Source organism: Asterias amurensis, chromosome 7, assembly GCF_032118995.1.
Source record: "Asterias amurensis chromosome 7, ASM3211899v1".
Lineage (NCBI taxonomy): Eukaryota > Metazoa > Echinodermata > Asteroidea > Forcipulatida > Asteriidae > Asterias > Asterias amurensis.
In genome coordinates this window covers 1,533,694-1,545,747 of record NC_092654.1, presented here as the reverse complement: position 1 = coordinate 1,545,747, position 12,054 = coordinate 1,533,694, and the positions used below count along the sequence as shown (strand labels likewise).

General features: G+C 40.5%; 1 protein-coding gene across 2 annotated transcripts in view; it reads right to left on the bottom strand.

The window, feature by feature from the left end:
- Positions 1-792: 792 nt before the first annotated feature.
- The window catches only part of LOC139939527 (ubiquitin-conjugating enzyme E2 E1-like), a 47,461-nt gene continuing 36,199 nt past the window's right edge, over positions 793-12,054 (bottom strand). For both annotated transcript variants that reach the window (XM_071935523.1, XM_071935524.1), the window contains exons 4-6: positions 9,266-9,398; positions 7,190-7,337; positions 793-6,648 (exon numbers count right to left, since the gene is read on the bottom strand). In XM_071935523.1, the coding sequence (XP_071791624.1) occupies positions 6,551-6,648; positions 7,190-7,337; positions 9,266-9,398 (379 nt within the window). In that variant the 3' untranslated portion in view covers positions 793-6,550. The remainder of the gene's footprint in view (positions 6,649-7,189; positions 7,338-9,265; positions 9,399-12,054) is intronic.

Below are 12,054 nucleotides of genomic sequence, written 5' to 3'. Positions count from 1 at the left end.
ATTGCATATGCAATAATGTCCTTCGGATACTATTGCATAGAGGACATAATTGCATGCGACACCCTCCTAGTCGCAATACACAGCCAATCAAACCAGGAACACCGGGTAAACCCCTTCTCTTTTCGATAAGTGCACTGGATTCTTTTACATGCAATACGGGACAAACAGCTTCACGTCCCATCCGAAGCCTCATTGTTAAGTGTCTTGCTTAAAGGGTGGCTGTTATATTTTTTATTAAATGCGCAAGTATTTTAAAAATGGTTTTCAAGAGATCAGGGGAACCCACCCCGCCCCTAAAAGGGAGCCTTCATTTTGTCGGTAACCCGAGCCTTCGGGCCCCCTGGCTGTGTGCATATAGAGACGCGTGCACTGTGTGGCCTGGTACCTAGGCGCGTGTAGTTAGGGACCAAACTCTTTTTGCCGACGATATGTTTGAATTCCCAACGTGACGTCGATGGTAGGGGGGGGCGGTAACAATCCACAAAAGGGGGGGGGCATGACTTATTCGCTAATTACGCAAGTCAGACATGTCGGGAATAAACAAAACACATTTTATTGATGTTCAATACATATATCAGAAATAAATGACAGCAAAATTAACTGTTTTATTTGAATTCACTGTAGCATCCCTTTAAAGACACAAGTGTCACAACTGGGACTCGAAACCACACTCTGCTGCACAGAAACACCAGAGCCTCGAGTCTGGAGCTCTTAACCACTCGGCCACGACACTCCGCAAGGGAAAATGCCGTCATCAAACATGAACAAATAAGACACTCTACTCGTACAGCATTTCAATGGATGATATCAACTTTATTTCTTATTACACTTCTGGGTCTACTACTGTCTCTACATCTGTACTAAACAACAAATCCTGATATAATACTGCTTGGTAAAAGTCTGAGACTACATAGTATTTTGTTTTTGTATAAATAGCCTCTGGGTTAAATGTACAAGGGGTTTCTTTAATAAAAAGCCTACGCTAAACTTCTTCTTTCATGTATACTCTACGGGGTGGTGCTGCACACAGACTTGTCTTGTAGGATTTGGATGGTGGAAAAAACAAACTAAAATCTTGACGTCTCTTTTTTTTTTTGCGCCAATGGGAGACTTTTGAACACTAGATTGCAGCAGAGTTTACCAGGTAAATTTCCATTGTTTGTTTGTCTTTTTGTCTAGATGATCTTCCCATCAAGAGAACTCGGCAAACTCCCACAAGGGGATATAAACACCCAGCTGGCAACAACCAATCTCTCTCATACAAACCTTGGTTTAACGTCTATGATTATGAATTGCACAAATCAAGAAATTGTGATCCAGTAACTGGAAGACAATACTTATTCACGTCATTGTGAAATCAGCGCTTAGCTTGGGGGGATTCGAACCCACAACCTTGTTTAATAGTTCTGAGCATGCACACGTTACCAAGAACGATGGTTTTGCTTGGTAAGTCTGCTGCCACCTAGAGGTTCCACGAGTCAATTGCTTTAATATTTTTCAACAAAGAGCAAAAGTTTCTGTCCTTTGTTGTAAAATAATCCACCATTTCCCTTATACACAGTGTGCAGACCAAACCCCCGAGTCTATCCTTCCATACTGGTTTATTTCTCCTATTTCACATTTTTCGCCTCAGAAAAGAACTTATTTTGTGGCACACAAAAACATTCAATCAGGCTGTGAAATAATTAGTCACATTGGAACAAAATTCTGCATTTTTTCCCTTTTACACTAATACCATTGTTGGATCTAAATGCAACATACCTCCAACCAGAAGCAGAACAAAAATACCCATTCAAGACTCTAAAGATATGTTTCTCAATTTTACTTGGCTGTTTTTTAAAACTCTGGGTGTCGGCTAGAAATAATACGAATAAAAATAATGGACAGCTCAAGTAAACATACATTAACTACATATAACAAATTAAAAACACAAACAACATTTTTGATTATTGTTCGAGTAAGAACTATGACAGCTTCACCAGAAGAAAACCTTTTTTATTTTAACCATCCTATCCGAACCCAAGTTCATGAGCAATAATTATTTCGGCCTTGTGGGCCTGTGATCAGGACTAGCAGATGCGAACCATATAACTGCCTGTGTCACCCACACACACGGTGGTTATATATTCATAAACGCTACGACTCTCCGCCGCAGAGTGAGTTCTAATGAATTGAGCTTCTATCAGCAGCTGGCCCTGCTCATCCTACTTAAATCAAAATGCAATGTCCTCAAATAGAAGAAACGGAAACAAGAATTCATTGTAATGAGCTTTTAGGATGAGAGATTGAATACAAATTTATGTGAAGTATTAGATGGAGGTGAAGCACTAACGTTTTGCAGGGTGTCTTTATGCTGAAGAGTAAATATTACCGCCGTCGTCAAGACGAATAAGGGGGGGGGGGTGCTGGGGCAAGATGGGTTGAGTGACCCATAAAAAGAATAAAGTTCTCTTGCACATGAATTATATCAGAAATAAATTGGGTAAAAAGACGTAGGTATTTGAGTTGCATTCAAAGAGGGACCAGTTTTCTAGTTGGTATGACACTACCCTAGTAGTATGCAAAGGTCGTGGGTTCCAATCCCATCCAAGTAATATGCCTGTGATTTTTTTTTCCACAGAGCCCGGGAGAGACACCCTGGTGTATATGGCTAAAACCAAAATAAATTTTCTGATTTCTTTGGTCATTTGGTTGCTGGACGCTATTTTCCGTCCAAATGCAACACCGATGTTTGTTGGACACGAAAAGGCTTCTAAACGTAATTTGATGCAACTCTCTCAATATACGGCTCTGATATTGGACAATGTAGTATCCCCCCCCCCCAACCTCGCTACCATGGGCAGCGCGCCGTATCACCCGCTAGCTCTGCGTACATCTCTTACCCCTGGGAGGGAAACTCCGATCCGTGTCTTTGACTGGCTATCATATACGCGAAAAATTTGAAACGCTGTGCGTCTCCAAAAAGCTCTATTTGCCGAAACGCGTGTGTATAAAGATGTACGTATTCGCTTTTTTTGTCACGCAACACTGAAAGCCAAGTTTATGACTTTTATTACACACAGCGCATCCCAACACAGAACGGATCAACCACAGGACTAATTGTAATATCCCTTATATTTGGATATTTTTGAGTTACACTTACCCAGGGGTTATGATCGAGCAAGGCATGCTGGGGAAAAAAGGCGCGGTGAGATCGATCACCCCTGGGAACGAGGTTGCCCCCCCCCCCACCTCTAGTTGTCTCTTCATTGTGTACTTGGAGTCTCAGGAATTCTTTAGAGGAAAAAAGCTGTTCCCTGTATCCAATAGCAGGAACGATTGCTTAATATTCATTTTACAAAAGGAACCAGACTAAATCTGCGTCCAGCCTCGATTTGGTCACATAGATTTGAATGGGAGAAAATCAAGATGGCCGCACCATAATAAAGGACTATTGGTACAAAAAAAGGGTATTCAACTTGAAGCTTATCATTCTACACAGCTTGAGATTTCTGTCGCGTTTTCATTTACTTCCAAAATTCTCACACAAAACAATCCAAAACAAAAATTACAGAGAAATAAATACAATATTAATATTAAAATTGATATGAGGGCAATTTTGATAACAAACCAGTATGGATATCCTCCTCTTGTACAAAGTATACATTATCTAGGGTGCATCAACACAATAACATTACCGAGAGGGGGCAGCATCAAAAACACTTCCTCCAAAAAAAAAACCTAAAATAATAAAACATATTTATAGAAAAAAAAAAAAAAAAACTTTCATAAATACATATAACTACTGATTTTGCTGTAATAATAATTGATAACGTATCTAATGTCACATCTACATGATTATGTACATATACATATACAGTAGCCCATAGTTCAGAATAAACTATGCACAAATTAAGAGGAAAAGAGACAGAAAGAAAACAAACAAACAAACAAACAAAAAAATCATTCAGGTAAAACAAAACAGACCAACCATGCGCCTGTTTTTTTTTTTTGCATTGGACTGTTGCAAAAATATCCAATGCCATCACTTAACGACTCCCGAGACGTAATTTTCAGATGGCGAATTTCCCGTCCCAAGGCATCCCCCGAACCACACCCCCTTCTCCCCCGTGTCGTTCAATGAACTGTGAAAATAACACTAACGTCATCCCGCACGGAAACAGAAGTGACTTTGTTAGCCAACCCAAAGAGCCCATTATGTATGTAAAAGACTCGGCTGAGGAAATTATGCTACTACATGTGTAAGGGAGACCCCAAGTACAATTGGCTGGATCCATTAGCAATTGATAACATTAGTGCGGGGTCCCTTTTTGTCTTTTAGTTCAGCTAATAGCCATCTAGGCGTAAACATCGAATTTCTACGGTCTGTGTTTTAAAGGACTATTGTGGTGACGAATGTTAGTCTCAGGCCTGATACTTCTCAGAGGCAACGGAGGCGATTGCCTCCATGCCCCAAGGTCATTGCCTTGGTGCCCTTGAAAAGCTCAAGTAGAAATGTACAATTTCCTCATAGGGTGCCCTTTCAAATGAGAAAGTGCCTTGGTGCCCTTACCCTTCCAATAGCAAAGCCTACAGGCCTGTATTCTGGTACATTGTGTCCATCAGAGAACTGACAAGTGTAGTCAATAGGTTGGACTGGGCCCAATGTCATGGCTCTGCTACCGTAAGCATAGAATTGGTGCTAACAGAAGCAGAGAATTCCATGCTTATGTTAAGTGTATTTCACGGGTTATCAGGGAATTTTTGCTTGTGCGCGTGTGTACACCATGTTACTAGACATTCTTTGTTTACACAGCTCGCGCAGGGGGGGGGGGGGTCATTGAAAATTATCGACAGATGAGTCGTGTTGATTCTAGCCGAAAAAGTCAGTTTTAATTTTATGAGCAAGAATTGACAAATGATTCCGATTGTTAAAAACACATCTGTGGTATATTTGTAGTTTAAAAAAAAAGGTACGCAAAAATGTTTCACAAGTCACCAGACCTACGTAGATGGAAGTAGCTTGTGATTACCTCAAACCTCTAGAGGGAGCTGTTCAGAACGCGCATGTCGGTACAACACTGGTCGCCTTGGCCCAACAAATAAAAACGGCACAAGAAAGAGATTTTATCTTGCAGAATGAACAACAAACATGTACACCAACAAAAATATGGATCTCAGCACAGTGTACCTTTTAAAGCACTCAAAATCAAGCGTTGGATATTTTAGGCGGGAAAACGTTTTAACCTCTTGGCTACTTGTGGCTACGGCTTCTTCACTTGTGTAGCTGATGGTGAAAGCCAAATAATTATAATAATTTGGGAAGCTAATCATCCTTACTCGCAGCTAAGAGCTGAATTGCGAAGGACGCGGCTACAACGTGCTCGAGAAGCAGGCATGCAAGGGTGCCTCTGGCTGCCAGCCACATCAACCCACTATGACCACGGAGCACAGCCAAGATCGAAAGCGTTTGATTTTTCCCCGAGGGAGGAAAATCGGATGGTCTGGAAAACCTTAATGGCACAGCAGAGAACCAACGCACAACTCAACTCATATATGGCCATGGCCGGGAATCGAACTGGGGTCACCTTGGTGAGAGGCGAGCGCTTTACGCACAAGCCAACCATGCCACCTGCACTTGTGTAGCTGGCGGTGAAAGCCAAATATAAAGACAGTACAGACCTTTTTTGAAAGGGCGTTCCAAATAGATCCCTCATAAGTATGATTGGAAGATACTGCTGTGATTTAATTGGTACCCTGCCATTTATAATCGTTATTCCTACTTTAAAACACATGGACGCGGAATGATGAGCAGGCAACCAGTTTCATAGAGCTGCTTAAGCAAATAAATATTGCTTAACAAATTCTTGCTTAGCAAACAAAAATTGCAGGATACCAGTAACAAATGGTAGATAAGACCAGAGCCAAATTTCATGACTCTGCTTACCATAAATTTGTGGTAAGCAGAGCCATGAAATTGAGCACCGATATGACTGGAAACTGAAATCTGTTACGTATATTTGATGTGCTTAGCTACATTCATGCTTAAGCAGCTCTATGAAATTGGACCATGGTAAGGGTTGAAAGGGAAAGGGGGGGGGGGGGACACCAAACAACAGCCCTTCGGTTTGACAATGTTAGGGGTGATTGGAGTAATAACCAAGGCCTTTCATAGGTTAAAAAAAAGCCCTCGTTGCAGACATTGCAGTAAGGGGGTAAACATGGCCAACCATAGGTGTAAATTTGGGGATGTTTTGGGGAAGGAGGCAATCCCCTCACGGTTCAAACCCTAGCCCTACCTAAACCTCCCAATGATGGAAGATCTGACCAAAACCTATGGTCGAACCTCCCCTCTACCCCGCCCACAATTATTGGAGTAAGTCTGGAGCCTTGACTCATAACACAGGTCTCTAATATACAGAAAAATGCGAAGAGGGAGAACATGCTGTACAAAAAAATAATAACAACAATAAAAAAAAAGTGTGGGAAAAAACATATGATAATAACAATGAGTGAGAAATAAACTAAACGTAGATAACGAAGCAGCCACCGGTTGCGGTGGAACCTTGCATCATGTTGCGTAACGTTCGGTCCATTGCCGAGCTGCCCGGTCGTGGTCCTCGCGACTGTGGAGAAACTGAGTTGCTATGTTACCAACGAGGGGGTCAGCTGCAGGGAGAGGGTGAGAGAAAAAAGCAAGGAATGGTTGTTAGTTTTTAACTGATGTCATAAGTGTTTTTTTGCCCAACTGTTTTTGCAGCAATGTATGATATATACTGTATTGACAGAGCTGCCTGAGTTTTGCCTGGAATAATTCCTTGAGGTTTTCCTCCCATAACTAAAACACAAAATTCATTGTCTCGATTGCATTCTTGGCTTGTACAGTGATTAAGTTTGCTTTTTCTGAGAGTCCTTGCCTTCACAACCAGGACCCAATTTCATGGCTCTGCCTAACCCTAAGCAAAGAATTGGCGCTTATGCGGAAGCATGGAATTATGCGCTTACAGCAAGCGTATTTCACAGGTTAGCAAGCAATGTTTGCCTGTGCAGGTGTGAACTCAATCTTACTAAGCACTCTTCCCTTGCACAGCTGGCGCAGAAATGACAGTAAGAGGAGAATGGTGATCATAGAAAAGAATTCTGCTCAGTAAGCAGAGCCGTCTGTATAAACCCAAAACTAATAAATGAAATAAAACCAAACAAAACTCACCAGGATTGCAGTCTGAGAGTAATGCACAAATGGAAAGCAGAACTTTGGAGATGGTCAACGCAGGACTCCAGTTGTCCTTGAGTATGTCTAGGCATATAATACCCTGGCTGTTTATATTGCAATGGTAGATGCGTGTGCGGAACCTTACCTATGAGACAAATGTAAATAGAAGGTAGAGATTCACCAAATAGTATAGGCTGGAGAAAGGTTTTCTTTAGTACAGGGCAAGTACTGGGGCACCTCAACAAGGCAAGTTCTACAAAGGGCACTAATGGCCAGGGGCATGAGGGCAGTGGCATCTACAAAGTACTAGGCCTACAGTATCTTAAAACATAGGCTGGAGCAAGGTTTTCTTTAGTACAGGGCAAGTACTGGGGCACCTCAACGAGACAAGTTCTACAAAGGGCACAAAGGCAATGGCCTGGGGCATTAGGGCAGTGGCATCTACAAAGTACTAGGCCTACAGTATACTAAAACATAGGCTGGTGCAAGGTTTTCTTTAATACAGAGCAAGGCTGAGTACAATGTTAAGGGCAGTTTCTTTAGTACAGGGGCACCTCAACGAGGCAAGTTCTACAAAGGGCACTAAGGCAATGGTCAGGGGCATGAGGGCAGTGGTCTCTACAAAGTACTAGGCCTACAGTATACTAAACCTTACCTAAAGACAAATGTAAACAGAACGTAGTGATTGACCGGACGATTCAAATGACAGTTAGTACGGGCTGGGTGTTTTCTTTAGCAAAGGGCACCTGAACGATATGAATTCTACAAAGGGCACTACGGCAATGGCCAGGGGTCATGTTGGCAGTTGCCTCTACAAAGTACAAGGCCTGTAACGTACTAACTATAGTTACTAGTGCTATCTGCTATCAAACTACTATCCTTAATTAATTAATTTGGTAATCTACTGTGTCTTATACGCAACAACAAATATGAACACAATGAAAACTTTGAAAATATTAACCTTAACAAGAAAAACAATCAAGAATATCATAATAAATGTGAAAGGCACTATGACAATAATCAATTTGCAACATGTGAACATTTTATAGTCTGTTTCACATAATTCCAAAAATTTGCACACCTAGAAATCATTAACCTGAAAAAGAAAGATACATTGGAATATAAAAAAGGCAGTAAACAATTCAAAATATGTAAAAACAGGAAAATTTGTTCACCAAAAGAAGCATCGAATCAAATCAAATCGAATCAAGTTAAATGGTCAAAAGAAGTTACATTCACACACTCAAAAATAAATTAACACATTTATAACAATTAAATATGCACATCTGGAAAAAAGAAAGAAGGAGCATGTTAATCAAGTACATATTTATTTAAAAGACAATTCAAACACGCAATATCACAAATGAATATTTCTGATGAATAAATGGAAATGATCACAACCAGTTTAATGATCAAATGAATAACAGAAGGACGTTCAAACAATCATAAATTAAACATATTTTAAAGTTTCATTACGCACATCTAGAAAAGGAATACATTGTGAGCAATTGCATAGTCCTACGACTACAGCAATGAGCAATTTGAAAGAAGTAAAGTGTTTTAAAAGCCAGTTCAAACACATAATATCACAAATTTGTGATACTATTTATGAATCTTTCTGATGTATTTGGCATTGACCCGACCAGTTAAATGGTCAAATGACAATACAAGTACACAAAATATAACTTTCCACATTTTTAAAAATTCATTATTCACATCTGAACAGGAAGAAGTACAAACATTTTAAACAACAGATACAAATGACAGTTTTTAGTTGCCCAAAAAGGCAAGATGAGAAATAGCGTTCACTAGCCCCTAACACAATAGCAGTTTTTACTAGACATTATACCCAGGGCTAGTGTTAAGGGCGAGCCCTGGGGCAACTTTCATAGAGCCGCTTAAGCACAAAAAGTGGCTAAGCACAACAAAACTATGCTTAGCAGAATAAGGTTACCAGCTAAAATACAATGTCATAATGTGCAACTTGTGGCTGGTACCCTGCTTATTTCTGCTTAGCAGACATGCAGTAGTTTCTGGCAGCTCAATGAAACTGGGTCCTAGTGGATTACGTACCTTTGGTGGTTTGAACGGGTATTCCGGGGAAAAGTTTATATCCAGGAAGAAGACGCCTTTCTCGTAGACCGAACCCCTTGGGCCGAGGATTGATGATCTCCATTCATAAATATTATCACCTTTCGGTCCCGCACTGTAGCAAAAAATAAAACAAAAATAAAACTTGGTTAAATTGGACTCTTCTTTTTATTTCACAAGGTGACGATGCTCAGTATTTCTCTCCTGAAGACGAGCAGAGTATATACTGTTTAAAACGTCAAGACCACACTGCAACGGCTCTTCTCAGAGCCAACACTTCTCAAAAAAGGGATTTAATACATGGTTAGACCCATAAGTTTACTACTTATTTATTCAAGCCTGGAATTAAGGCGAAGACCTCTGTAATGTGCCCTTGGTGTTCCTGCAAATGTTCTCTCATCATAGACTTAAAGATTTTTCAATGGAAATGCCCTTTGCAAAATGAAAATGGCCTTGTGCTCTCTGAGATAAAAATTGGAGCAAGAGGGTTCAGAAACAACAACTTACTTTGAGAATCAAGACTGGGCTGGAACATCTCTTATTGAGTAGAATGCATGTTTTTTCACTGGACATTTTTAAAATGACCAGCCAGCTCAAATTTTAATTGAAGATGTCGTACAATAATCTACACTCCCACGGGACAGTGTATGTCTTCCCCAGCCCACAAAATTCAAGGATTTTAAATAAAGAAGTGTAGTACTGCGTAACTCCCTTCATTACTTCGCAACGACAGAATAAAAAAACCCCTTCAAAAGAACAACAACTTGTGAGAGCAACACATCAAAAACAGAATCATTAACGCAAGTGTTTCCACGGCAACCATCTGTACAATCCTGACAGATATTGAACAAGCTGTACTGGATCAGGAAATCAGCCTTACATGTAATATAAATGAAAAACATTGTGGGAAACGACTCCCTCTGAAGTAACGTAGTTATTGAGAAAGAGTTAATTTCTCACTTAAATAATAAAAGACTTCTAGCTAAAAATCTTTTGTTCCTATCTGAAAGCACACAAATTCATCCAAACAGGGGTGTTTTTTTCTTTCATAAGTTTCTCCCAGCTTCGATGACCAATTGAGCCCAATTTTTCACAGGTTTGTTATTTTATGCTTAATGATGGGACACACCAGGGCCCAATTTCATAGCCCTGCTTAGAGGCCGATTTTGTGCTTACTGTACCATGCTAACCTTCCGGTGCTTACTGCACGAAAATAAATGACATCACAATGCAAATCCACGGTAAACACACAATGTGGCCGCCCAATAATTCTGCTAGCCTGTAAAATACGCTACGGCTTAAGCAAATTTTTCTGCTACAGTTAAACACGCAAATTTGCTAACCATTAGGCAGCGCTATGAAATTTGGCCCTGGTGAGAACACTGGTCTTTGACAATTACCAAACGTGTACAGTGCATTTAAACCATTATAGATACATAGGCCTATTGGCCGTATAATAAGTTGTATGCATCCGTATGTAACAGAGAGGGAACCTTATCACAGAGACATAAGTTCAGTACACGTTCAATGTGCAAATACCGTCCCACGACTACAAAATGGATTAACCTCTAAAAATAGCCTTTGTGGAACGGGCACTTTTGAAACTTCACTATGTTGTACATTATCTCAACTAAAAAATATCGCCAAACCCGTGGCGCCAAGATATGTTTTCGCACTGTCTCTCTCCCTTGTGTGGCACAAACTGTATTTTATAACAAATCAAGACTTGTTTTTACTGAGGGGGTTACAAAACATAGGTAAGTGCATGTAGTGTGATGACTTAACGTTTTGTATTTGCCAAGCTGACTCGGTTATGATTTTCAACGGACTTTTTTAAGACTCACTTGTTTGAATTTACAGTTTGGTAACATTTTGCTTCATACACTTTATCGTTTTACGTTTTGTGTTGCGCATCCTAAACGGTCCTTCATTATACGCAACAAAAATTTCTCATATAATTATTATTAATTGTATTGTATTGTATTATGTTTTGTTCCAAACTGATACATAACCCCATAACCCTGGGGAGGGTAACAATATAGTAAAAACAAAATACATTGAATGAATAAACAAGAGCGGGAAACTGACTGGGTTAAATTTTAACGATTTTGGGTTTAACAAAAGAAACAATTACCACAGTGGGATTTGAACCAGCAACAACCCAATTAAAGACTAGCTGTATGCCTGTCATATGCAAGGTTCAAGTCAGGGATTGGAACCATGACCCACAGAAGTGAAAGGCAGGTAGACAGAAACCACTGAGTCAACCTGACTGCCCTAATGGTCCGTAGTCGCTGAATTGCTGTGCAACAATACAAGACTCAAGTCGAGGATTAGAACCATGACCCCCAGAAGTGAAAGGCAGTGCAGAAACCACTGAGCCAACCTGACTGCCCCAGTGTTCCGTAGTCGCTGGATTGCTGTGCAACAATACAAGACTCAAGTCAGGGATTCGAACCACGACCCAAAGAAATTAAAGGCAGTGCAGAAACCACTGAGCCAACCTGACTGCCCTAATGGTCCGTAGTCGCTGGATTGCTGTGCAACAATACAAGACTCAAGTCAGGGATTCGAACCATGACCCACAGAAGTGAAAGGCAGTGCAAAACCACTGAACCTGACTACCCTATTGGTATGTACCTATCGTGTAGTCGCAGGACTATGCAATAAGATCGCGACTAACGTCTTGTACAAAGACTAGGCACATGTAGGTAACACCCTCTGGACATTGAACAGGCATGTATTCCATCCCTCTGGATATTGAACAGCCA